Consider the following 27,946-nt stretch of genomic DNA (forward strand, 5'->3'; position numbering starts at 1 on the left):
ACAGGCTTGAGCCACCGCGCCCGGCCAGAAATCTTTCTTAATTGCTTGTTAGGGATGAAGCCACAAGTAACAGAACACAGACCATAAGCATACCTTTACTAAAGAACTCAGAAAAGCCCATCTCAGGGAAATGAGGTTGAAAGCTGTTGGAAATAGATGCTCAGTGCAGCAAAGAAAAATTAGCACTGAGACAAAGGATCTTTCAGCAATGCAATTTTTACTTCCTGGACTGCAGGAAGGGTACCCTTGCTAGGCATCTTGCCGTGAGAGGATAATAAACAAAGGAAAACACACAACTTTATCCCTTGTGCATTTGGGGTCATCCTTGCTGCTGTATCTGATCTCTGTTGGCTGGAGTCAAACCTTACAATTTAAACTAAAACCCGACTGGCTAACAACTTAAAACTTTTCTAAACAGGTAAAAGCAATGGAGAGCTGGGACATGGCTGTAAGCACATCCAGCTCAGATATTTTGGTTAAAGTACAAGGACATAGAATATACTATGTGCCAGTAAGCATGGCATGTCTGACAGCTACGTAGGACAGGGCTTAACAAAGGTATTAGCACACTTACTCTTTAACAAGAAAGGAAACTTAAAAGAGGAACTTTTCTACTTCCCACAAAAGCCCATTAGTAGTGGAAAGCAACCTGCTACCAATATAGTTCAGCTCCAATAGAGCTGCCGTGAAGCTAACTTGTGCCTGTATTGGAAATAAAGCTATTATCTATCAAGAGTCTCCTAAATGTCTTTAAGTCAAATCCCTGGAACAACCTAGCAAGGCAGCCATTACTGTCCATGTTTTACAAATGAGAACAAGGGACACAGGAAGGCTAATCAGCCAGTCCATGGAAAAACATCACGAACCTGAATGGCAATGTCAGAAATATAAAACTTCAGGGAATGAGCTCCAGCCAAAGGCAGAGAGATGAGGACATTGAGGTATCCATGCACCCTCATGGCTCTAAGATGGTCCCTTCACCTTCTGTGAAAGGGAGGACAGATGGAGAGAACAGCTGATCAGGGCCTTGGCTCTGAGGGCCCCCAGCTTGCCTCAAATCCTAGCCCTGTTGTCAGAGGCGCTGGAACCAGTGCAATTCCATCTTGAACAGGGACTGGGTAAAATAAGGCTGAGACCTCCTGGGCTGCATTTCCAAATGATTAAGGCATTCTAAGTCACAGGATGAGACAGGAGGCTGGCACAAGATACAGGTCATAAAGACCTTGCTGACAAAACAACTTGCAGTAAAGAATCCAACCAAAACCAAGATGGCAATGAGTGACCTCTGGTCATCCTCACTGCTACGCTTCCATTAGCACCATGACAGTTTACAAATGCCACGGCAACGTCAGGAAGTTACCTTCTATGGTCTAAAAGGGCAAGCAGAAGGAATCCACCCCTTGTTTCACATATAATCAAGAAACAACCATAAAAATGGGCAACCAGTGGCCCTAGGGGCTGCTCTGTCTGTGGAGTGGCTCATCATTTTTTTTTTTTTTTGAGACGGAGTTTCACTCTTGTTACCCAGGCTGGAGTGCAAGGGCGTGATCTCGGCTCACCGCAACCTCCGCCTCCTGGGTTCAGGCAATTCTCCTGCCTCAACCTCCTGAGTAGCTGAGATTACAGGCACGCGCCACCATGCCCAGCTAATGTTTTGTATTTTTAGTAGAGACGGGGTTTCACCATGTTGACCAGGATGGTCTCGATCTCTTGACCTTGTGATCCACCTGCCTTGGCCTCCCAAAGTGCTGGGATTACAGGCTTGAGCCACCGCGCCCGGCAGAGTGGCTCATCTTTTATACCTTTGCTTTCACTTTGCGGACTTGCCCTGAATTCTTTCTTGTGTGAGATCCAAGAACCTTCTCTTGGGGTCTGGGTCGGACCCCTTTCCTGTAACACTATCATAACCTACCCATAATCCCTTAGGCCCAACACTCAGTGACTTGGGGTCTCAGCCTACATCAAAGATCTAGAGAATTATAAGCTTTCATCACATTTATCTCTTACTTATCATTAGAGCTCAAGGTCTTCATCTGCGAAACTGTATAAAAAAATCCCTGCCATACCCAACTCCAGTGCTGTGAGGGTCAAATAAAAAGATCTGGGCTGGGCACAGTGGCTCACGCCTGTAATCCCAGCACTTTAGGGGGCCAAGGCGGGTGGATCACGGAGTCAGGAGTTTGAGACCAGCCTGGCCAATATGATGAAACCGTGTCTCTACTAAAAATGCAAAAACTTAGCTGGGTGTGGTGGTAGCACCTGTGGTCCCAGCTACTTGGGAGGCTGAGGCAGGAAAATCGCTTGAACCCAGGAGGTGGAGGCTGCAGTGAGCTGAGATTGTGCCACTGCACTCTAGCCTGGGTGACAGAGCAAGACTCCATCTTAAAAAAAAAAAAAAAAAGAAAAAAAAAAGTCTACTTGGAATTGTTCTGTGCTGAGTTATTGCAAATTGATATATTCTTAAAAGGGATCCTGGAGCCCTAGAAGGCCAGAATTTTCTCTCTCCACAGAAGGATCTTTTCAGTACTAAGGAGAAGAAAAAATGTTTTCAATATAAGACTAAGCTAGTTGCAAACTTCTGCAAAACTCCCTTTTTACAAAACAAACGGGGAAAAAAACCAGCTGTATCAGGCTGCTCTTGGAAATAGAATTCCTTGCCCTGGAAAAAAATCTGCCAATGCCTACTTGTGGCAGAGTCAGGAATCACAGCTTTTGTTTATGTTGCACTGCTTTTTACGGCTGGTATGCTCAGCTGCTCTGTTTTCCAATTCCCTCCAGCAATTCAAGATCACTTATGCATATATCGCCTTACACAGCAATCCTGCTCCAATTTCCATGGTGCTATGCTGTATTTACCTAAGATAAGGGAGCTTTGTGGGCTGTGGTAGGTATACACAGTTGGAGAAGCATTTAGAAATGGGCATTATTTTTTCTTTCTCGTGGAGGCAAGTAGTAGATTTTTCACAGCAAAAAAAAAAAATCTTTGTTGTACTTATCTGTAATCATAAAGATTCCATAGAGTTGATTGCTCTAATAGTCTCACACAGGAGTTGCTCTTCAAGCTGCCACGTAGCTGTGCACCAGAGGAAAAACAGGCAGGGGCTATGTGGCCAACGAGGGTTAAAAAGAACAGGAAGCAGGCCGGGCGAGGTGGCTCACGCCTGTAATGCCGGCACTTTGGGAGGCCACGGTGGGTGGATCACGAGGTCAGAAGTTCAAGACTAGCCTGGCCAAGATGGTGAAACCCCGTCTCTACTAAAAATTCAAAAAATTAGCCAAGCATGGTGGTGGACACCTGTAATCCCAGCTACTTGGGAGGCTGAGGCAGGAGAATCGTTTGAACCTCAGAGGCAGAGGTTGCAGTGAGCCAAGATCATGACATTGCACTCCAGCCCAGATGACAGTGTGAGACTCCATCTCAAAAAAAAAAAAAAAAAAAAAAAAGAGCAGGAACCTGGGTGTCAAATGAAGCCAGAGAGCAAGTCAGGGCTCACCTGTGGCTTCTGGTGGAGGCTCAAAAGATTCCCAATGTCAGCATGTGTACATGTGAGTATGTGCATATAGGTCCACACACAGACACACTCACTCATGAACATTCATTGAGCATTGATATGTCATCCTGGGTGCTGAAAGGTGGAAGAATATGCCACCCTAAAATATGCCACTTTGGCACAGAGATTATTTTTAGCTAAAGGCACTGAAAAAACCAAACGCTCAGGTACAAGAAGGGCAGTCTAACCTCCCCTTTTCTTCTTGAAAGCAGGAAACAAAATTCCTTATAAAAGATCCCCTCCCTGTAGCAGGAAGGAACGTTATCACCAGAAATGTGGACACAGGCCAAGAGAAATCTGTTCAGACCTTGTTAAAACAACTGATCTTCTTTTAGTCTCTCCATTGACTTCAGCTATTTTTCCACAATTGCCTTTCCTTGTTGAACCTCGTATATAAACTCAGCCCTTGCCAATTCTCTGGGTCTTCATTTTCTTACGGAGGTTCCCACGTGCTTGCAAAACTGTGCTTTTCTCCTGTAGGCTCATGTCAACTTCATTCTCAGGCCCAGCCAATGACCCTAAGAGGCTACAGGTAAAGTTTACAACATACAACACCTCCCCTACAACACCATGCTAGTGCCCTTAACAATATTATTTTCTTTAATCTCTTTTATGTTACAATGCAAACTTAAATTAAGTTCCTTTTTTCTTTTTTTTTTTTTTTCTATTTTACTAAATCCCTTACTTAGTCTGCCTTTTTTTTTTTTTCTACACACTTTTCTTTTTGAAACGAGTTTCACTCTTATTGCCTAGGCTGGGGTGTAATGGCACCATCTCGGCTCACTGCAACCTCCACCTCCCAGGTTCAAGTGATTCTTCTGCCTCAGCCTCCCGAGTACCTGGGATTACAGGCATGCACCACCATGCCTGGCTAATTTTGTATTTTCAGTAGCGATGGGGGTTCCCCATGTTGGTCAGGCTGGTCTCGAACTCCCGACCTCAGGTGATCTGCCCGCCTCAGCCTCCCAAAGTGGTGGGATTACAGGCATGAGCCACCTTGCCCGGACTTCATTATTTATTTATTTATTTATTTATTTAGAAACAAGGTCTTGCTCTGTCGCCCAGGCTGGAGTGCAGTGGCTGGAGTGACTGCAACCTCCACCTCCCGGGTTCACTCTGCATTTTTCCCATCAGAATATAATAATGACTTGAAACACAATGGATTATGTTTGTCCTCATGTGGTTTCAAACTAGCTTTATTTAAATAAACTGCATTCCCTTACTTATCTTGTTTATTTTAAAAAAAGTCAAACCTTCAGAAGGAATACGATAAGCACTTGCCTAAGCCCATCTAGGCACATCAATTTCTAATACTTTGCACACATATGTGTACATATATACATATGCAGTATTATTTCTATTTTTGTAGGGCCATTTGCAAGTAAGTTGTGGACATCAATGATTCAATCATGTCAATCACCCCTAAATACTTCTGCAGTATTACTTAAAAACAAAAACAGCGTACTATAAAACACCACCATTATTATACTCAAGAAATGTCACCTCTTCGCAATATTATTTTGTACTTAATCCAAATTGAAACTTTATGAATCATCTCCATACCATTCATAGTTATTATTTTCTTGTCAATTCACAACAGCTGTTGTGTGTCTCTGAGGACCCCCTCCCTCTTCTCTCTTATGACATTGATTTTTTTTTTTTTTTTGAGACAGAGTCTTGCTCTGCTTCCCAGGCTGGAGTACAGTGGTGCGATCTCAGCTCACTGCAACCTCCACCTCCCCGAGTCAAGCGATTCTCCTGCCTCAGCCACATGAGTAGCTGGGACTACTGGTGCGTGCCACCACGCCTGACTAATTTTTTGTATTTTTAGTAGATATGGGGTTTTACCATGTTAGCCAGGATGGTCTTGATCTCCTGACCTCATGATCTGCCTGCCTCGGCCTCTCAAGGTGCTGGGATTACAGGCATGAGCCACTGTACCTGACCGACACTGATATTTTTAAAGAGTCCAGGACATTGTTCTATACAATGTCCCACAATCTGGATTTGTCTGATTATTTCCTCATGATTTGATTCAGATTAACATTTTGGCAAGTTACTTATACAGGGAAATGGAAACACACTTGAAAGCTCTCAACAAGCTGGTCAGGAGGCCTCGACTCCCTTTACCAACCTGCATTTGCCTAGCACCTGGAGTCTAGAGTGCCTTCCCAAGTATCATGACATTTAATCCCCATAATAACCCTGTGAGAAGACGGAATCATTATAATGGTCTCTTCTTTCATAACTGTAAACTCGGAGGTTCAGAGAAGATAAATGAAACATTCAAAGTCACTCAGAGTCAGACCTCAAACCCACACCACTTCCTTCTGTACATCCAGCAGCTGCAATAATAAATGACTTCTCAATGCCAAGATCAGTCTCTATGTGGCTAGTGCCGGAGCATCAGCCACAAGCCACCAAGGCAAGCCTACTAATGGAAAGAACCCTTTCTCTTCCCCTCGCCCTACTCCCCTCCCCTCCGCTCCCTTACTCCCACCCCCGTCCCCTCCTCTATTCCTCTCCCCTACCCCTACTCCCTTCCCTTTCCCTCCCTTCATGTGATTGCACATGAAATGGAAACCACTTATAAACTGATGGTAGTAAAATCCTAGCCTAGCAAAACAGACCAAAAACAATATTTGACTAAAATGTGAATTTCGCTTAATGGGCTACCCATGGTCAACATATGACTTCCAGCTTCATATTAAGTTTATAGTTTTAGTCATTCTGCTATTAGTGCCTGGCTCAGCACTTTCTCATCTCAGCTCTCCAATCCTCTTCCAGTCTGAGGAGCTAAATACTTTGCTCCTGGGTTTTTATGTTTGTTTGTTTGTTTTGAGACAGGGTCTTGCTCTGTCACCCAGGCTAGAGTGCCAGGGTGGAATCATAGCTCATGACAATCTCCAAATCCTGGGCTCAAGTGCTCCTCTTGTCACAGCTTTCCAAAGCATGGGGATTACAAGCACATGCCACGGTGCCCAGCCAATTTTAAAATTTTTTTGTAGCAACGAGGTCTAGCTTTGTTGCCCAGTCTGGTCTCGAAATCCTGGGCTCAAGAAATCCTCCTGTCTCAGCCTCCCAAAGTGCTGGGATTACAGGCGTGTGCTACCACACTTGGCTAACTCCTCAGCATTTTTGTCAACATGGTCTTCATCCTCCTCCTCCAACTGGATTCTCCCAAACATGCAACTTTTCGAAATAAAATGGGTCTAACTAACAGCCAGAATCGACAAGGAATTCAAACAAATCAGCAAGAACAAAACAATCCCATCAAAAAGTAGGCTATAAACACGAATAGACAATTCTGAAAAGAAGATACACAAATGCCCAATCAATGTATGAAAAAATGCTCACCATCATTAATGATCAGGGAAATGTAAGTCAAAATCATAATGCGATACCACCTTACTCCTGCGAGAATGTCCATAATCAAAAGTTCAGAAAATAATAGACGTTGGTGTGGATGTGGTTTAAAGGGAACACTTCCACACTGCTGGTGGGAATGTAAACTAGTACAACCACTGGGGAAAACTGTAGAGATTCCTTAAAGAATTAAAAGTAGAACTACCATTTTTTCTCGCAATCCCACTACTGGGTATCTACCCAGAGGAAAAAAAATCATTATGTGAAAAAGATACCTGCACACATATGTTTATGACAGCACAATTTGCTATTGCAAAAATATGGAACCAGCCCAAGTGCCCATCAATCATCGAGTGGATAAGGAAATTGTGATATATATATACACACACACACACACACGCACACACACACACCATGGACTACTGCTTAGCCATAAGAAGGAATGAAATAATGGCATTTGCAGCATCCTGGATAAAACTGGAGACCATTATTCTAAGTAAAGTAACTCAGGAATGGAAAACCAAACATCGTATGTTCTCACTCATAAGTGGGGGCTAAGCTATGAGGACACAATGGCATTAAGAATGATACAGTAGACTTTGGGGACTCAGAGAAAGAGTGGGAGGTGAGTGAGGGATAAAAGATGACACATTGGGTATGGCATACGCTGCTCCAGTGATGAGTGCACCAAAATCTCAGAAATCACCGCTGAAGAACTTATTCATGTAACCAAATACTACCTGTTCCCCAAAAACCTATTGAAATTTTAAAAATTAAAAAATAAAATGAGTCTATAACAGAATATATAGAGAGAGCTGCAAAAAAAAAAAAAAAGCTTTTGCTATAGAAACTGATGCCTATGTGAACTGAACATGATGAGGACATTTATCACACAAAAATTTAAATCTATCCGTAAACTCTGATAGAACTTGTCATCAAAGAATTGCTGTTATAATCAGCGGGCACAAGGAAATAGATTTATGACAGAGTATTAGAAACTTTATTTCAAAAATTGGATTTTATTTTATTGTAGTTTAATAGCAGTATCTGTGTTTTCTTTTTTTTTTTGTTTTTCTTTTTGTTTTTTTGAGACAGAGTTTTGCTCTTGCTGCCCAGGCTGGAGTGCAATGGCTCGATCTCAGCTCACTGCAACCTCCATCTCCTGGGTTCAAGTGAGTCTCCTGTCTCAGCCTCTTGAGTAGCTGGGATTACAGGCATGCACCATCACGCCAGGCTAATTTTGTATTTTTAGTAGAGATGGGGTTTCTCCATGTTGGTCAGGCTGGTCTCGGGACCCAGATGATCCACCCGCCTCGGCCTCCCAAAGTGCTGGGATTACAGGCGTGAGCCACTGCGCCTGGCCCAATAGAAGTATTCTTGAAAACAATCAATTCCTATTCTAGTGGAAAATGTAGTCATTTCATAAAAAAAAAGGAATATCAGAAACAAAACTCAAATAACATCTACAGGGTTATTATTTTAGAAAGTTCTTACTCAAAGCCACTTTTCTTGCATTAGCACCTCAGTCAGTAACAGGAAACACTGCTTAAAGTAAGCAAATAATTGTAGTCATTTTATGTACATACCAACAGTGTGGATGGCTTTCCTATACGGCATCAGGCCAAAATTGTACTGAAAAACTCCCCTGGCGTGAAACAGGGGCAAAGCGAACCCCATGATCTTCTGTAGTTTCTCTTGAACAGTTCTAAGCCATGAGCCTTCAGGGTTGCTAATTTGTTTAAACAGTTCATTTTCACCAAAAGAAAACACTGGGACCAGATAGGCGCTGCAATAACAAAGGGAACAGATGAGAATTTTCAATGAAAAGGATTCAAATAACTTATTCTGTCCAGCATACTCTTGCGACAAATCCTTAAAATTTTTTTTAATGTGCCCAAGCCTTCCTATATTGGTAACTTCATGTTCATTGAAACTGCCTTAAACTTGACATTCTTTGGGGAGGAACTTCAGTAGGCTAGCCATTAACAGATGGAATTATATTCTATAGAAAATTAGCATTCCAGGTGGCCGGGGACGGTGGCTTACACCTGTAATTCCAGCCCTTTGGGAGGCCAAGGTGTGCAGATTACCTGGTCGGGGGTTTGAAACCAGCCTGACCAACATGGAGAAACCCCGTATCTACTAAAAATATAAAACAAATAGCAGGTCATGGTGGTGTATGCCTGTAATCCTAGTTACTTGGAAGGCTGAGGCAGGATAATTGCTTGAACCCAGGAGGCAGAGGTTGCAGTGAGCCAAGATCATGCCATTGCACTCCAGCCTGGGCAACAAGAGTGAGATCCTGTCTCAAAAAAAGGAAAGAAGAGAAAGGTTCCAGGCCAGGTACAGTGGCTCCCGCCTGTAATCCCAGCACTTTGCGAGGTCAAGGTGGGTGGATCACGAGGTCAACAGATCAAGACCATCCTGGCCCACATGGTGAAACCTTGTCTCTACTAAAAATATAAAAATTAGCTGGGTGCTGTGGCACGTGCCTGTAGTCCCAGCTACTCGAGAGGCTGAGGCAGTAGAATGGCTTGAACTCGGGAGGTGGAGGTTGCAGTGAGCCAAGATCGCGCCACTGCACTCCAGCCTGATGGCAGAGTGAAGGCTGTTTGTTTATTTGGCTGGAAAATTACACTGTGTGTATAGGAAGAATGTTGGTGTTTGTTGTTGTTCTTGTTGTTTTGCTTTTAGAGTGAAGTTTAATTGCTGAATGTCATGGCATTGGCTACTGTGGTAAAAAGGTCATATTCCATTCCCCAAGAACTTCCACACCTGCGTTTATTGTCAGATCGACTTGGAGGAGGTCTTTAAGGGTTAGAAAATCACCTCACTTCTTCGTGGTTTGTTCAGTAACGTCTTAACTTTCCTGACCCACTACTTTATACAAAAAGCCACTTACCCATGGGTCAAAGCAATTTTAACAAATCCTTTCCGCTGGCGGATGAACAGAGTGAATTTTCCAGGATGGGCGTCCAGTGATTCTTCTGCACCCCCAAGAACAATGACAGAGATGTTTCCACCTCCATCCTTGCTTAGCACATAGGACACACTTTTCTTGGAAACTGAAACTGGCCCTTAGTGAATAAAACAAAAAGTGTAACTAATTATCCTTTTAAAAAAGTTATGTTTTATCATAATCTTCCATGACAATAGTAAACATTTAACCACATTTCCTACACTGCTTACCTCTGGAGCACTTTGCAGGTCTGTAATTTTTCATAGCTGAATCTTTAGTAATGCATTCTATTAATATGTTAGCATTTTGGCAGGTAATTGGGCTAGGTCTTTAAAATGTCATCTAATCATTACTAGGTCTACCACTTGTTTCTTTAGGTAGGCTGTGCACTGCTGAACTCTACAGGATACCATTTATATTGCATTCTAAGTAAAAGAATCCCCTGCCCCTAGAGTTGTTCAGTGCACAACCTACACAGCTGTATGTGGTGGTCTTGATACTTATCCTGGTGAATTTTTACACAAAACCAAAAGGTATATTCTCCAAGAGGCTGCAGTGGATTTTCTGAATATACGACAACCTGTTTTCAGATATTCTATAGGGATAATTATTTTCCAAACCTGGATTTCTAATATAAATGTGATACCGTTTGGCTGTGTCCCCACCTAAATCTCATCTTGGATTGTAACTCCCACAATTCTTTTGTGTCATGGAAGGCACCAAGTTGGAGGTAACTGAATCATGGGGGCTGGTCTTTCTCATGCTGTTCTCATGATAGTGAATAAGTCTCGTGAGATCTGATGGTTTTATAAACAGGAGTCCTCTTGCACAACCTCTCTCTGTTTGCCTGCCGCCATCCATGTAAGACGTGACTTGCTCCTCCTTGCTTTCCACCATGATTATGAGGCCTCCCTAGCCATGTGGAACTATAAGTTCATCAAACCTCTTTTTCTTCCCAGTCTTGGGTATGCCTTGGGTATCAGCAGTGTGAAAATGAACTAATACAAACAGTAAAAAAAAAAAAAAAAAAAAAAAATCAAGACATTTGACAACTTTGATCACTTGCCAGCTCTCTACATGTTTCCAAAATGTGTAGTCTGACTTTGGTAAATTGTTCATTTAAAACAGATAATTGTTCAGTCTTTATTTCAGGCTCTCTGATGTAAAAATAACTTAAAAGATTCCTTTTCAGATTTTACATGTTCTGCGTACTCTTGGAGGAAAATATAGGAAAGAACAAAGACAAAAATACAAACCACTCTTGACCTACATTTCAGAAATAATCACTTTTTAATGTCTTATGTTTCCTTCCATTCTGGGCTTTACCCATTTTTATTCAGTCAAAACAGAATGTGTTAGACAGGCTTTATAAAGACATAGCATATCACATCTCTTGAAGGAAATGATATGCCAGTTTTACTCTGGGTTTCTATTATGGGAGGAATTATGACAGGATTCTGAATGACCAACTATCCTCTTAAGAGGCAGAGGATTCTAGGTTAGAGATAGAGAACCTGAGCCCGCCTAGACTGGTTTGAACCTTCACTGCGGTCAAGGCGTGCCATTCTGTTCTGTGTGAACCTGTGTGACAGCTGGGTGCATCTCTCCCACAAGGAAGAGGGCCTCTTGGGTTTCCACACACCTGGCTCTGGCCTCTGGCCACTTGTCTCTGGCCACTTCGCAGTTTTCCCTCCGTATCCCTGTCTTCGGGTCAATACTGCCATTTCTTTTTTCTTTCTTTTTTTTTAGATGGAGTTTCACTCTTGTTGCCCAGGCTGGAGTGCAATGGCGCCATCTCAGCTCATCGCAACCTCCACCTCCCAGGTTCAAGCGATTCTCCTGCCTCAGCCTCCTGAGTAGCTGGTATTATAGGCACGCACCACCACACCCAGCTACTTTTTGCATTTTTAGTAGAGATGGGGTTTCTTCATGTTGGTCAGGCTGGTCTCAAACTCTCGACCTCAGGTGATCCGCCCACCTCATCTTCCCAAAGTGCTGGGATTACACGCGTGAGCCACCATGCCTCTCCCAATGCTGCTATTTATTAGAGGTCCTCCATTATCTCTCTTGTCCTCTAACACCCATGGATTTAACCACCATTTATGTGTGCTGAGTTCTCCCAAATCCATCTGTCAGGAGATCTTCCTCCTGAGGTTCCAGGCCCATATCTCCAATTGCCTAACTGACATCTCTACATTGACAGCTCTAAGACACCTCAAATTACACATCTCCAAACCAAATGCATTAAATTCTCCCTCAAAGTGGTCCCTCTTCCAACACTATTTATCAAGGTGAATGGGACCATCATCTATCTGGTCAAAACACAACTTCTTCCATATGTAGCCACGTTTCCCTTTCTCAGCCACCAAAATGACTGATCATTCATTCATTTAAAAGCATTTATTGAGCACCTGCTACAGGCCAGGTACTGGGCTAGATGTTAATAATGACAAAATACAGTGGTTGCCTTCGTGAGGATGAATCCATCACTAAGTCTTAGTGACCGTATCAAATATTTTTAATATTAATCTCCTCTTCTGTATCTCCAGTGCCATTGCCAATGTTACCTCAGCCCTTATCACCTCTCCCTTCATCACTCAGCAGGTCTCCTCCATCATCACAATCTCCAGGCCTACCTGCCTCTAACCACTCTCCAGTCTGTTGCCTGAATTATCTTTCTATCACACAAAATCCATCAGATCCCTCCTTTGCTCAAAATCCCTCCAAGTTCCCCATGGCTTATCTACAAGATAAAATCTAAAGTCTGGGCCAGTGCGGTGGCTCATGCCTATAATTCCAGCACTTTGGGAGGCTGAGGTGGGTGGATCACGAGGTCAAGAGGTCGAGACCATCCTGGTCAACATGGTGAAACCCTGTCTCTACTAAAAATACAAAAATTAGCTGGGCATGGTGGTGCGCGCCTGTAGTCCCAGCTACTCGGGAGGCTGAGGCAGGAGAATTGCTTGAACCCAGGAGACGGAGGTTGCAGTGAGATGAGATCACGCCATTGCACTCCAGCCTAGGTAACAAGAGTGAAACTCCGTCTCGAAAAACAAACAAACAAACAAACAAAAAATCTGAAGTCCCCTGTGTGGTATATAAGGCTGTCATGATCCTGTTACCTGTCCAGCCTTAAGGAGTAAACAGAAAGGAACATGAACCCTGACACAGTCAGCTCTGGCTGACACCGGATGGGTATAGATACACCAAAATGGGACCAGAGGAATGGGCTGGAGGTGGGATTTAAAAGAACTTGCAGATGCAGAATCCTCTTGGGTAAGAGCAAAACAGACTGCTGTCAGCAAAGGCCCTCTGAAGCCCCATGATTCCTTACTACGTGAGCTCTGGTGCCTATGTCTGCCAGTCTTTCACACCTAGAGAGGCAGCCACTTGGGCAGGCAGAGTGAAGAGGGGCAGCCTTGGACCAAGGGCTGTCCTAGAAAGCTAGTTCTAGGAAGTATAGAGAACTTTCTAGACTTGGAGACAAGGATAGTCTAAACCTCTACCAGCTAAAAGTTTGAATATTTCTATTCTGAAACAACTGAAGGTTATACCACAGAAAAGAATTCATGATGTCAGAAACTAGTGATTGCATTGTTATAAAGACAGATGCACACATATGTTTATTAAGGCATGTTCACAATAGCAAATACTTGGAACCAACCCAAATGCCCAACAGTGATAGGCTGGATAAAGAAAATGTGGCACATATACACCATGGAATACTATGCTTCCATGAAGCTGGAAACCATCGTTCTTAGCAAATACACACAGGAACAGAAAACTAAACGCCTCATGTTCTCACTCATAAGTAGGAGTTGAACAATGAGAACACATGGACACAGGGAGTGGAACATCACACACAGGGCCTGTTGGGGGGTCGGGGGATAGGGGAGGGATAGCAGTAGGAAAAATACCTAATGCAGATGATGGGGTGATGGATGCCGCAAACCACCATGAAACGTGTATACCTATGTAACAAACCTGCATGTTCTGCACATGTATCCCAGAACTTAAAAAAAATATATATATATATATGAAACCAGTTATTGCAAACAGGTTTCCTCTCCAAAGCCAACGTTAGTAAACTGCAGTAGCTGTAGGGGTACTATGTGGAGAAAGACTCTAAGATGGAATATATGTGTCTGACATGGCAGTGAAGAAGCAGGTTCCTACATCTCTAGTGTCATGAATTTGCCAAACCTGCTCTCAACTATATGACTAAAACTCACCTGTGATGTGACAGTGCTTTGAATAAGCAAGCAGTACACTTTAAATATGTTTCTGTGCTTTTGTGAAATTTAAACATTTTTCCCTGTAATTTTCTAAAACTCTAATGCAATGTATTCAAAACAAGGAAGAGAAGTAATCCCCACCCTCCCCGACCCCTGCCCACAACGTTTGGTGGTTAAGAAGGGGATCGTGCACCCTCTGCAGGTCAGATACCAGATCTTCCGGTAGCTTGGAGGGTTTATTGTGCCCTCTAGTGTGCTCTCTGGCTCAGACTGGACTGAGAAAACAGAACCTGAAAACCCGGCCGTGAATCCCGGTCCTTGGGTGCTTAATGATATCCTACTAGGCATACAAATTCACAGGAAGTAATAAAAATCTGGAACGCCATGAAGAATTCTTTTTTTTCTTTATTTTTTGAAACAGGGTCTCACTCTATCGCCCAGGCTGGAGTGCAGTGGCACCGTGTTGGCTCACTGCAACCTCCACCTCCTGGGTTCAAGCAATTCTCCCACCTCAGCCTCCTGAAAACCGGGGATTACAGGCACCCGCTACCATGCCCTAATTTTTGTATTTTGATATTTGTTTATTTACTAAGACCAAGTCTCGTTCTTGTCGCCTACGCTGGAGTGCAATGGCTCAACTGCAACCTCTGCCTCCCGGGTTCAAGTGATTCTCCTGCCTTGGCTTCCCAAGTAGCTGGGATTACAGGTGCCTGACACCATGCCTGGCTAATTTTTTACTAGAGACTGGGTTTCACCATGTTGGCCAGGCTGGTCTCGAACTCCTGACCTCAGGTGAACCACCCACCTTGGCCTCCCAAAATGCTGGGATTACAGGCGTGAGCCACCACCACGCTCAGCTCATCTTTTTATTATTATTTTTTTATTTGTGATGGGTCCTCACTCTGTCACCCAGGCTGAAGTGCAGGGGCACCATCTCCAGTTATTGCAGCCTTGACTGATCACCCAGGCTCAGGTGATCCTTCTACCTCAGCCTCCTGAGTAGCTGGGACTACAGGTATATGCCAACATGCCTGGCTAATTTTTGCATTGTTTGTGGAGATGGGGTTTTTCCATGTAGGCCAGGCTGGTCTCAACCTCCTGGGCTCAAGAGATACCTGCCTGCTTCTGCCTCCTAAAGTGCTGGGATCACAGGCATGAGCCACGGCACCCGGCCTGAACTCTTATTTCTGAGCCAAGTTATTTTTAATCTAGGAAGACAGCCAGTTGAATATGTTTAGTTTTATCACTGCTGTTACTTCAAGACACAACAAAAGACATTTTCCATTTCTCGTATTCGTTAACAGCAGGCATGGTGCCTCTCCAAGGGTGTCATTTGTCACTTACTTGGTCCACGATTTCTTTTTCTACACCTGAATACACAAAATCCACTCATTACTTTATTTGTTCGTTGTGTTCATATTCATTGACCATTTCTATGTTCCAGGCACCATGCTAGATGCTTGGGATAGAACAGAAAAAAGGACAGAGTATATGTCTTTCTGACACTTACAGTCCAGTGGGGGAGGGCAGGAAACACACAGCCAGCATAGGAAGTGTCAGATGAAGATAAAACAGGTTTTGGCCATGTGCGGTGGCTCACGCCTGTAGTTCCAGCACTTTGGGAGGCTGAGGTGGGTGGATCACCTGAGGTCAGGAGTTCAAGACCAGCCTGACCAACATGGAGAAACTCCATCTCTACTAAAAATACAAAAATTAGCTGGGCATGGTGGCGCATGCCTATAATCCTGGCTACTCGAGAGGCTGAGACAGGAGAATTGTTTGAATCTGGGAAGCAGAGGTTGCAGTGAAGCAAAATTGTGCTACTGCACTCCAGCTTGGGCAACAAAAGCAAAAACTCCGTCTCAAAAAAAAAAATCCAAAAAAACAGGTTTTACTCTAAGAAACCATAAACACACGTGGGCTTGGGAGGGAATGTTCTGTGTGCACCTGCTACCCTGTGGAAGCAGTGATCTGCCATCACTTACCACTGCTCATCAGATATTCTCGGAAGAGAGGACATCGGAACCAAAATGGCAGCACATGAAGATATGCAGTAAAGCCAGGAAACAGCTCCTTGAAGTCGGAATAATTTGTACAAAAGTTTCCAAAGGCTCCAGCCACGAGGATTCCATGGGGGTGAAACCCAAATATATAATTGTGACTTGGATCCAAATCTTGAGTTTTAATGAGCTACGGCACATTCACATTGAGATTAAAGAGAGAGAAAAAAAGTAAGCTCCCTTACTATTTTCCAATGAGCAACAAAAGGACTAGTTTTTATGTCAAGAGAAAACGGAGAACATGACTCGTTTTAGCTCCCTGGATTGGAGCTGTTTCCAAATTTCTAAACTACCTTCTGAGCCCAGATCCCTTTAGATACAGCCTTCTAGATTTTGTCAAGTCAGCTGACAGTTCATTGAGTAATTGGAACTGAACTGCAGCCATTCTCCCTGTTATGATTTCAATGTGTCGCCCCAAAAGTAAATGTTTAAAAACTTAATCCCCAATGCAACAGTGTTGGGAGGAGGTGAGGCCCAATGAGAGGCGATTAGGCCATGAAAGCAGAGTGAATGGATTATCACAGAATTACGTTTGTTATCTTGGGAGTGAGTTCCTTATAAAATAATGAATTCGGCCAGGCACAGGGGCTCACACCTGTAATTCCAGCATTTTGGGACGTCGAGGCGGGCAGATCACGAAGTCAGGAGTTCGAGACCAGCCTGGCCAATATGGTCAAATGCCATCTCTAGTAAAGATACAAAAATTATCTGGGTGTAGTGGCCTGCACCTGAAGTCCCAGCTACTGGGGAGGCTGAGGCAGAATTGCCTGAACCTGGGAGGTGGAGGTTGCAGTGAGCCAAGATTGCACCACTGCACTCCAGCCTGGGTGACAGAGCGAGACTCTGTCTCCAGAAAAAAAAAAAAAGAAGAAGAAGAAGAATGAATTCAATTCGCTCTTGCTTTTTCTTGGCCTCTCCTGCCCTTCCAGCTATGGGCTGACGCAGCAGGAAGGCTCTTGCCAGATGCCAGCATCTTTGGTATTGGCCTTTCCAGCCTCTAGAACTGTTGAGACATAAATTAGTTTTCTTTATAAAGTACCTAGTCTTTGGTATTCTGTTATAGCAGCACAAAACAGACTCAGACACCCCCTCTGAAAAAGAAGCTTGAGGTATATGTGATGAAAACAAATTTCCACTCTTTTGCTAACTCAAAATAATACTTTATAAAACAATTGTACTCACATGGATTGGAAAATAGTCCTTAAAGTATTTCCAAACAGTCCAGTTTCTGACCCAGTTGGATCTCCTGCCTCCTTGGTCTGGGGTATGCCAGTCAAAGTAAAGCCACGTCAAATAAGGGATGTAAAGGAACCAATAGTTGTGGATGATCAACATCACAATGACTCCAATGCACACCTGTGCTGTAAGAAAGAAAAAGTCTCATGGAATCGGAGTCTGTTAGCAGCTGCTCACCGTCGTGGCCCATGGCTGGGGGATTAATACATATAAGATATGTTAAACTGAGCCTCAGCTGAGGTAAGGTCATATAACCAGGCAGTGATGACGTAGGACTATTTAACCTTTATTGGATGTTTACTGTACGGCACGCATTGCGTTATGGACCCTCCCAGGGTATTTTAATTTAATCCTCATAAAGCCACATATCAATAAAGTAGCCATAGTTCTCTTTTTATTTTTTGAAGGGGGAGGTGGAAAGAATGGGTACAGGAAACACCAAGCCATACTCTTTTTTTTTTTTTTTTTTTTGAGAAAGAGTCTCACTTTGTCACCCAGACTGGAGTACAATGGTGGAATCTTGGCTCTCTGCAACCTCTGCCTCCTGGATTCAAGTGATTTTCCTGCCTCAGCTTCCTGAGTCGTTTAGATTACAGGTGTGTGCCACCATACCCGGCTAATTTTTGTATTTTCAGTAGAGATGGGGTTCCACCAAACGATCAGGGTGGTCTCAAACTCCTGACCTCGTGATTCGCCCGCCTCAGCCTCCCAAAGTGCTGGGATTATGGGTGTGAGCCACCGAGCCTGGCCTCATAGAATTCTTAATGTTCTTTTTAAAGAAGACAAAAATGGAAGCTTTCAGAGGGGTTAAGTGAGTTGCCCAAGCCACACAGCATATAAGTGGTTGATCTGTCTGAATTTAAAGTCTAACTACTTAGTCATGGCTTTACACCTCCTCCCCTATGTGATTTATGTGGAAGGATGTAGAGAATTTCCTAACACAGGAAATCCCATCTTCCTACCTTGACTGAGCAGGCATTATTCATGTGCCTACAAAAAGGGCACATTCTGGTAACAAACTTCATTTTGAGGAACTGCTGTCAGAGACAGAAATAGCAAAGGTGGGACTCTTTAGCTCTTAGCATGCATCACTTCTTGCAACATTTGATAATGAGCGAGCAATCCTAATTGTTTAAGCACCTAATAACGTAGCTTCAAAATACACGGGGCAAAAACTGTCAAAACTTGGGTGGTAGTGACAAGTTTGGTTATCTTCAAGTAACGCATGAAGCTCAGCTATATGTTTTTAAAATGTCTATGTTATATACCACAATTAAAAAATGTACAAACAGGGAAGCATGTTAGCAAGAGAAAGAGGATGCACATGAAGACATAAAGCCTGACACATAGTAGATGCTCACTAAATGCCAGCTACCTTGACTTTAAGGAGTGCTGTTGCTGCTTTCTTTCCTATCACACACTGCAGTCTCCAATGTAGGGTTCACTTTCATCCCCAAACTCTTATCTACTGCCAAGCAACTTTGTTAAAAACAACCCCGTCCCCAAATGATCCACCAAAGTCTCTGAGAAACAGTGCCTTAATCTATTATTGAAATATATGCATATGTACTGACATAGATGTTTTACCAAAAACAGAACACACACACACATATATATATATATATATATATATATATTTGAGACAGAGTCTCACTCTTGCCCACACTGGAGTGCAGTGGCACAATCTCGGCTCACTGCAGCCTCTGCCTCCTGGATTCAAGTGATTTTCCTACCTCAGCCTTTCAAGTGGCTGGGATTACAGGCACGTGCCACCACATTCAGCTAATTTTTAAATTTTTCAGTAGAGATGGGGTTTTGCCATGTTAGCCAGGCTGGTCTCAAACTCCTGACCTCAAGTGATCCATCTGCCTTGGCCTCCCAAAGAGTTGGGATTACAGGGGTGAGCCACTGCACCCAGCCGATTTATATTTCTTAATACATATAAATCAACAAATTTCTCAGATATATCATTGAACCCAGTCAGGAAACTGACTTGCCGCTCTCACCAGAGTTGGTTAAAGGTTAAAAGACTGGATGACATGCAAATTCATAAAGGGTTCCATTAAAAAAAAAAAAGACTGGATGAAAGGTTAAGGGAGCATGTGTCTTCTACCCCTCTGTGGGGTATCCTGTTACATTCTGGACCTGCCAGAAAAGTTTCCATGAGTCCAAAGCATGATGGAAAGAATGCCCTCTGTCCTCATTCCTACAGGATCATTCCATTTTGTTTCCTCTGCTTTCTTCTATTCAGGCCTGAGTGCTGATGATTTGCCACTATTGGTTTGTTTTCAGTTTATTTTCGTAAAACGTGCAAAAAAATGACAGGAAACTTACGTGGGCCTCGTTCTTTTGTACTCAAAGCTTGATCAGGTAAGGTACAGTGAAACAGGGCAGGGAAAGAGCAGTTATTGAAAGGAGAACCATCCTCCTTCGCCGTATATAGAACATCTCATTCATCCCTCCTTGCAACCCCCAAGGTACATGTTATTGCCCCATTTTACAGTTGTAGAAACTGAGGCTCAGGGAATTTGAGCATCCAAAGGATTTGCAGCTGGATCTGCCTAATCCTTACACCCATGCATTTTTTCACAAAGCCACATTATCCTCCAGCTAATGGCAATAACACTGTAGACTAACTTATTACAGGTGCATAAGCAGGTTAATAAGCATAAAGAATCAGGCAAGTGGGAGGTTCCGTTTTCCTTTCTACAAAGATGGAAAAACTGACACCAAAAGCAAACTGACTGAATTTTAATCACAGAGTGAGGCAGGAACAGATCCAGAAATAACGTCCCCAGGCTACTCATTCAATCTTCCACTAACCGAACCACGGATACCTGAACACATGTTGCATATCTCTTTAATGCTCATTACATGTTTTGCATGCATAGCAGTTAAGATGTAGGTCTGGAATTGAACTGTTAGTTAGAATTTGCCACTGACTAGTCTTTACCCAGGGCAAATTCTATGAGCTCTTGATCCTCAATTCCACTGCCTGTGAAATGGGCTTATGAAAGCTCCTGTTTCCAAATGCCTTAAAGGGAATAAATAACATAAGGGCATACAGTGCCTGGTACAGAACTAGTGTCCACCAAATGCCAGCCACTGTTATGATAACTTTCGTTATTATTACACATTTGGAGAATGCAAAATGTAGCCGCAGACGGGACATCAGGCAAGTTCCTCAACAAAAACTACTCTTAAACTTTTCCTTGTGGCCTTTTTTCCCCCATGAACAGGTTACGTTTCTTTAATATGACTGATCACATTTAAAAAATTCCGTATTTTATCACTTACAATTGTGTCACAATAGCTGTTTTACAACCTCTTCATAAATGTTATTTTTAATGACTGATCAATATTCCATTGATGGTTAGTGCTAATTCAACCATTCTCTTCATTTTAAACATCTGTGATTCTAACAATTTTTCTCTGTAAATGTAATCTTGCATAAAGTTTCCCCACATTTTGATTTGCTTCCATAGAAGAAAAAGAAGTAAAATACGGCCGGGCACGGTGGCTCACACCTGTAATCCCAGCACTGTGGGAGGCCGAGGCAGGCGGATTATGAGGTCAGGAGATCAAGACTAGCCTGGTCGACATGGTGAAACTCCGATGCTACTAAAAATACAAAAATTAGCTAGGCATAGTGGTGGGCATCTGTGATCCCAGCTACTCAGGAGGCTGAGGCAGGAGAATCATTTGAACCTGGGAGGCAGAGATTGCAGTGAGCCGAGACTGCACCATTGTACTCCAGCCTGGGCAACAACCTTGACACTCCCTCTCAAAATAAATAAACAAGTAAGTAAGTAAGCAAGTAAAATACTGGATGGCTAAGCAGAAACACCTTTGTCACCTGGTACACTTTGATAATTTTTCTATCCAAGGAAGTTGTTCAAATTTAAATTCCCACTCTAGACACTGCATACATGTTTTGTTTCAAATCATAAAGAGCATCAAAATAGTTTTTTAATCCTTTGATTTTTTTTTTTTTTTTTTTTTTGAGACAGAGTCTCACTCTGTTGCCCAGGCTGGAGTGTAATGACCTGATCTTAGCTCACTGCAACCTCCACCTCCTGGGTTCAAGGCATTCTCCTGCCTCAGCCTCCCAAATAGCTGGGATTACAGGCATGTGCTACCAGACCCAGCTAATTTTTGTATTTTTAGTAGAGACGGGGTTTCATCATAATGGCCAGGCTGGTCTTGAACTCCTGACCTCAGGTAATCCACCTACCTCGGCCTCCCAAAGTGCTGGGATTACAGGTGTGAGCCACTGTGCCCAGCCCTGTAATCCTTTGATATTAAATGGGATCAAAAGGAGAAAACACTACAAAAACTAGATGATTAGATAACCTCTATTTTCTGTTTTTATCTCATTAAGCAATTCAAGGTAACTGGATTCTTCCAAAACAAAGATCTACGCCATTACATTGTGTAGCTCTCGAAACTCAAGTTGATAATTTTAAAAGTTGTCTAGATTCATAAACCAAGTTGAGTTGAATTTTAGCTGGGTTGATTTATCTATATTCTGGATTAAAAACCACAACTCAGACCCCCATCAACGACACACTATTTTCACTTAGTTTGCAAAAATTCTACTTTCTACACATTGTTGGGGAAGCTGTCCCTCACTCACATTTATTTATTTTTTTTTAAATGCGATAAAGTCTTACTCTGCTGCTCAGGCTGGAGTGCAGTGGAGCAATCTCGTCTCACTACAACCTCCACCTCCCAGGTTCAAGCAATTCTCCTGCCTCAGCCTCCCAAGTAGCTGGGATTATAGTCACGTGCCACTACACCTGGCTAATTTTTCTATTTTTAGTAGAGACAGAGTTTTGCCATGTTGGCCAAGCTGGTCTAGAACTCCTGACCTCAGGTGATCCAACAACCTCGGCCTCCCAAAGTGCTGGGATTACAGGCATGAGCCACTGTGCCCGGCCTTTTTTTTAAAAATCGAAGTGAAATTCACATAACATAAAAAAAAATGGTGATTTTAAACAGAACACTCTGGTGGCATTTCATTCACAATGCTGTGCAATTACTAACACCATCTAGTTCCCAAACATCTCCATTATTTCAAAATAAAACCCTTTACCCCCTAAGCAGTTACTCCCCATTCCTCCCTCCCCACCACCACTGGCAATCACCAGTAGTCTGTAGCCTGTTTCTGGTTTTTTTTGTTGGTTTGTTTTTGTTTTGTTTTGTTTTGTTTTGTTGAGACAGGATTTCATTTTGTCACTCAGGCTGGAGTGCAGTGGCATGAACACGGCTCACTGAAGCCTCCACCTCTTGGGTTCATGTGATCCTACCACCTTAGCCTTCCAAGTAGCTGGGACTAGAGGTGCATATCACTACACCTGGCTAATTTTTGTATTTTTTATAAAAGTAGGATCTTGCCATGTTGCCCAGGCTGATCTCGAACTCCTGAGCTCAACCAATCCACCTGCTCGGCCTCCCAAAATGCTGGAATGACAGGTGTGAGCCACTGCACTGGGCTATAGTCTGTTTCTATGGGTTTACCCACTCTAGATATTCACATGAATGGAATGGTAGAATATGCAGCCTTTTGAAGACTTGTTTAACATCAGGTTTTTGTAGACCCTTGTTTAGCATCAAGCTTTTGAGTTTCATCCATGATGTAGCATGTATCAGTACTTCATTCCTTTTTATGGCTACACAATATTCCCACATACATATATACTGTAATCTGTTTATTCATGCATCTGTTGTGGACATTTGGGTTGCTCCCACCTTTTGGCTACTTAGTGCCACGATGCCCCCATCACTGAGAACAGTGCTACATGTTCAAAACAAGTAAGGCTCCAGCAAAGTGTATGTGTGATCATCGAATTCGGCACTACCAATAAAAGGACAAAATGACATGATGCCTCCTCATAGGAGGGAAATGTATTCCATCACCTTAGTCAAGTCCAGGTTCGGGGACATTCTACAAGATAATTGGCTTGGGCTGTTTAAAAATAATCAACCTTATAAACACTTTAAAAACAAACTAAAGGCAAAGGAACTGGTCTAGGAAAAGTTGAAGACAATTAGGGAATTGTATCTCTCATAAATATTTTGCATATGATAGTAGGATTTGGATTATGCAGAAAATTCTTGTTTTCAGGAGATAGTTGCTACAGTATTTAGAGATGAAGTGTTATGATGTTTACAGCTTAGTTAGTTGCTACAGTATTTACAGATGAAGTGTTATGATGTTTACAGCTTAGTTACTTACTTCCAAATTGTTCAACAGCAACAACAAAGTGTTTGTGTGTCTGTGTGTGTGTGTGTGGAGAGAGGGAGAGAAAGCAAACGTGGCAAAATGTTAAAAAGTTGCTAAATCTACATAAAAAAAGAATGTGTTTTCAAAAATTTTTATTTTATTATGGTAAGAGCACTTAATATGCAATCTACCCTATTAACAAATAAACATTTGTGTGAACAAGTGTATAACGCAGTATTGTCAGTTATAAGTACCATGTCTGTGACATAATAATATTTGGTCTCTGCCCCCAGTTCCTAGCCTAGAGCTCCTAAAACTGTTGTAATTTCCTGATCAACAAGGGTGCTAGGTACCTCTTTCTATCTTTTGTTCTAATATTTGGACATCTAAATTTGGCGCAGTCTTGTAGACTGAGCTCTTCACCTGTGGAACCCAACTCCAGGTAGACTGCACTAGAATTGAACTATGGGATACCTAGTTGGTATCTGGAGAGTTGGAGAAGGGTTGGTCCAGCAAAATCGGGGATGTAAATTTTCAGTTTTCCATGAATTGAAGACTCTCGGCAAGGAGTGGTGGCCAGGTCTGTGGCTTCTGGAGGGCGCTTAAGTGCTTACACAGACAATTCCTGTATCGGCAGCTCATTAATGATTTTTCTTCTGTTGTCTCCACCCTTTCTGACTCCAGTCCACTCACCTAGATATTTACAGTAAGTGAAACTGTTCTATAAAATCTCCATGAGCAACCTGCATCAGCCAAAACATTGTGAAAACTGTTGAATGTGTATTTACTTGCATTAAATAATGACCATAATTAAGAAATAATTTAAGACATTTAACTTGTGTATGTATTCTTTCTTCCTAGTATCATCTAAAACATTTTCATTTTTTTTTCTGCATGTAAACTGTTTCCATACTTTTTTTCCTTTTTTTTTTTTTTTTTTTTGAGACAGAGTCTCACTCTGTCGCCAGGCACCAGGCTGGAGTGCAGTGGCACGATCTCGGCTCACTGCAACCTCTGCCTCCCAGGTTCAAGCAATTCTCCTGCCTCAGCCTCCCGAGTAGTTGGGACTATAGGCACAAGCCACCATGCCCAGCTAATTTTTGTATTGTTTTTAGTAGAGACAGGGTTTCACCATGTTGGCCAAGATGGTCTCGATCTCCTGACCTCGTAATCTGCCCGCCTTGGCCTCCCAAAGTGCTGGGATTACAGGCATGAGCCACCGCGCCCGATTTCCATATTTATTTTTAACGATTTAACATAGCATGGAGAAAGTAAGTAAAATTCAGAGGCAAGCAAAGTCCATTAGCATTTCTTTTCCTTCTTATTCCTGGAGACACTGTATCTTTAAAATACCTATCTGTGCCATCTGTAGAATATAAGAATGTAAGTGTAAATTCTTCTGATTTAAAAAAAATTTTATTTTGTTTTATTTTATTTTATTTTTTTTGAGACGGAGTTTCGCTCTTATTAACCAGGCTGGAGTGCAATGGCGCAATCTCGGCTCACCGCAACCTCCGCCTCCTGGGTTCAAGCAATTCTCCTGCCTCAGCCTCCCGAGTAGCTGGGACTACAGGCATGCGCCACCATGCCCAGCTAATTTTTGTATTTTTAGTAGAGACGGGGTTTCACCATGTTGACCAGGATGGTCTCGATCTCTTGACCTCATGATCCACCCGCCTCGGCCTCCCAAAGTGCTGGGATTACAAGCGTGAGCCACCGCGCCCGGCCAAAAATTTTTTATTTAAGAGAACTTGCCTCCCTGAGTTTTTAAGAATTGTGCTAAAAGACAGATCTCATCAGACCCCTTTGCAGAATTTTGCAGCCTAGTTTTTTTCATATGTGGGTTTATTCTACACTGCTTTTAAAAAGTGTTTCATACAGGGACATACATTTTTCTTGTTTTATAGTACATTCAATATTGAACCTACTTCCTTGCCCAACGAAGGCAAATAAATTATAACAAAGATCCAGTTGAAACCAGCCCTATGTTCTGAATATTTCAGGAAGGTTTCTATAAACACAAATACTATATAGCTCAAACTGAAATCCATGGAGATAATCCATAATAAAAGAGAAGGAGAGCTTTTACTGAGCAATGGCAGAACAGTGGGTATGGAAGAAACAAGGGAAACAGAACAGGAGGGAAAAAAAAGTGGGCTGGTATTGTCATGTCGCTTCAGGTTTCTTTTGTTACAAAGTTTAAAGCAAAGGAGACTTCCTTATTACACTGACTCAGGCAGGCTGGATCTCCTATTTTCAGGGAAACTGGTCTGTCTGGAGATCTATTTACTTCCTTGAAATTGCAGTTTGATTATGTGGCACGTAGGATGAGTGACTCCACTTTAACTTGCTCAGGTCTGCTGGAGCCTAGTATAGGAGCTCAGTCCAAAACAATGGCTGCCAATAATTTCTGTTTAACACAACTAAATACAACATGTGGATTCCTTCGCTATACAGGACATTAGTAAGGGAATTGCTGAAATATGAATAATGTCTGTAGATCATAATATTGTGCTGTGTTATTTTTCTGATTTGGGTAATTGTACTGTGGCTATGGAAGAGAAATGTGCTTGGTTTTAGGAAATAAATACTATAATCAGTTAGTTTCCTACCAATTAAACTATAGGGTAATTCCCATCAAATAGCAATCCCAATCGAAATCCCAGGAGGCTTTTCTTTAGTGTGGAAATTGTCAAGATGATCCTGAAATACATATGGGGATGCTAAGGACTTGGAATAATCAAAACACCTGTGAAAAACAACAACAACAAAGTTTGAGGACTAACACTATCTGATTCCAAGAATTATTACAAAGCTACAATAATCAAAACAACATGGTACTGGCATCAAGATAGATAAACAGATCAATGGCACAGAATAAAGAGTCTAGAAATAAACCCATGCATATATGGACAACTGATATTTGATAAAGGCACAAGGGTAATGCAGTGGAGAGCAGAGAATGCTCTTTTAAGAAAAATGGAGTTGGAACTATTGGATTATATATACACACAAAAAAAATAAATGAACTCAGACACTGTACCATATACAAAAATTAACCCTAAATAGATCACAGATCTAGATGGAAAACCTAAAACTATTAAAACTGGGAGAAGAAAACAGAAGAAAATTTTTGTGACCTTGGATTAAACAAAGATTTTAAAGATATAACACCAAACCCAATCCATTTTTTAAAAATGGATACACTGGATGTCATCAAAATTAAAGCTTCTGCTCTTCAAAAGACACTGTGAAGAGACTGAACAGGTAACCCACTGACTGAAAGAAAAATCTATACAAAGCACACAGCTGACACATGACTTTATATCCAGAATATACGAGAAATCTCAAAACTCAGCAATAGGAAAACAAGCAATCCAATAAAAACTGGGCAAAAGATATAAATAGATACTTCAATAAGGAATACAGATGGCAACTAAGTACATGAAAAGATGCTCATTGGGGAAATGCAAATTAAAGCCACAATCACACACCACTACGTACTTATTAAAATTGCAAAAACTAGGGGGTCAGCAATATTCTCTTGGCTCTGGCCAGGAAAAATGCTGGCTCCTGTGGACAGTGGGGAGAATATGTGGGCAAGTTGGCACTCATCATTCAGTTAATCCAGTCTTATTTTGTAATAGAGTATGACCCAATCACTGAAGACTCCTACACAAAGCAGTGTGGGATAGATTACACAGCACGCTGGCTAGATATTTTGGATATAGCAGAACAAGAAGAGTTCGGAGCCATGAGACAACAGAATTTGACGACTGGTGAGGGTTTCCTGTTGGTCTTTTGAGTCACAGGTAGAGGCAGTTTTGAAAAAAATCTATACATTTCAAAGACAGATTCTCAGAGTAAAGGATTATGATGAGTTTCCAATGATTTTAGCTGATAATAGAACAGTTCCAGATCATCAAAGACGAGTAACACAGAAAGGAAGAGTTAGCACATCATCTTAAGGCAGCATATCCAGAAGGCCTTAGCAAAGATTAGAATGAATGTAGATTAAGCTTTCCATTAATTTGTCCAAGTTATAAGGGAATTTCAAGATCGGTAATTTCCTTCTTCACCAGACCAGATGTGGAAAGAAAAGGACAAGAAAGGCTGCTACTGTGTCATTTTCTAGAATCCTGTGAGTTTTAGCTATCAGCCTCCATGAAAAGCCTTCATCTTCTCTCCTTACAGTTTACATCTCATTGGTATCTTTCTAGCCTTAGACACATGATCACCATGTTAGCCTTAGACCAAGAAGCTGGAGAGTCCTTTCCATGAAGCTAACACAATGGTCATTACCAGACAAATTT

At 42.2% G+C, this 27,946-nt stretch overlaps 1 protein-coding gene and 1 pseudogene across 2 annotated transcripts in view; one reads left to right on the forward strand and one right to left on the reverse strand.

Annotated features, from left to right (window-relative positions):
• The window catches only part of MOGAT1 (monoacylglycerol O-acyltransferase 1), a 48,221-nt gene that overhangs the window by 4,418 nt on the left and 15,857 nt on the right, over window positions 1-27,946 (reverse strand). For both annotated transcript variants that reach the window (XM_032278040.1, XM_032278038.1), the window contains exons 2-5: window positions 17,354-17,532; window positions 16,097-16,301; window positions 9,820-9,994; window positions 8,504-8,703 (exon numbers count right to left, since the gene is read on the reverse strand). In XM_032278040.1, the coding sequence (XP_032133931.1) occupies window positions 8,504-8,703; window positions 9,820-9,994; window positions 16,097-16,301; window positions 17,354-17,506 (733 nt within the window). In that variant the 5' untranslated portion in view covers window positions 17,507-17,532. The remainder of the gene's footprint in view (window positions 1-8,503; window positions 8,704-9,819; window positions 9,995-16,096; window positions 16,302-17,353; window positions 17,533-27,946) is intronic.
• LOC116551538 lies at window positions 23,181-27,768 on the forward strand (annotated as a pseudogene).

This window comes from Sapajus apella, unplaced genomic scaffold (genome assembly GCF_009761245.1).
Source record: "Sapajus apella isolate SASKATOON/1434 unplaced genomic scaffold, GSC_monkey_1.0 scaffold10, whole genome shotgun sequence".
Lineage (NCBI taxonomy): Eukaryota > Metazoa > Chordata > Mammalia > Primates > Cebidae > Sapajus > Sapajus apella.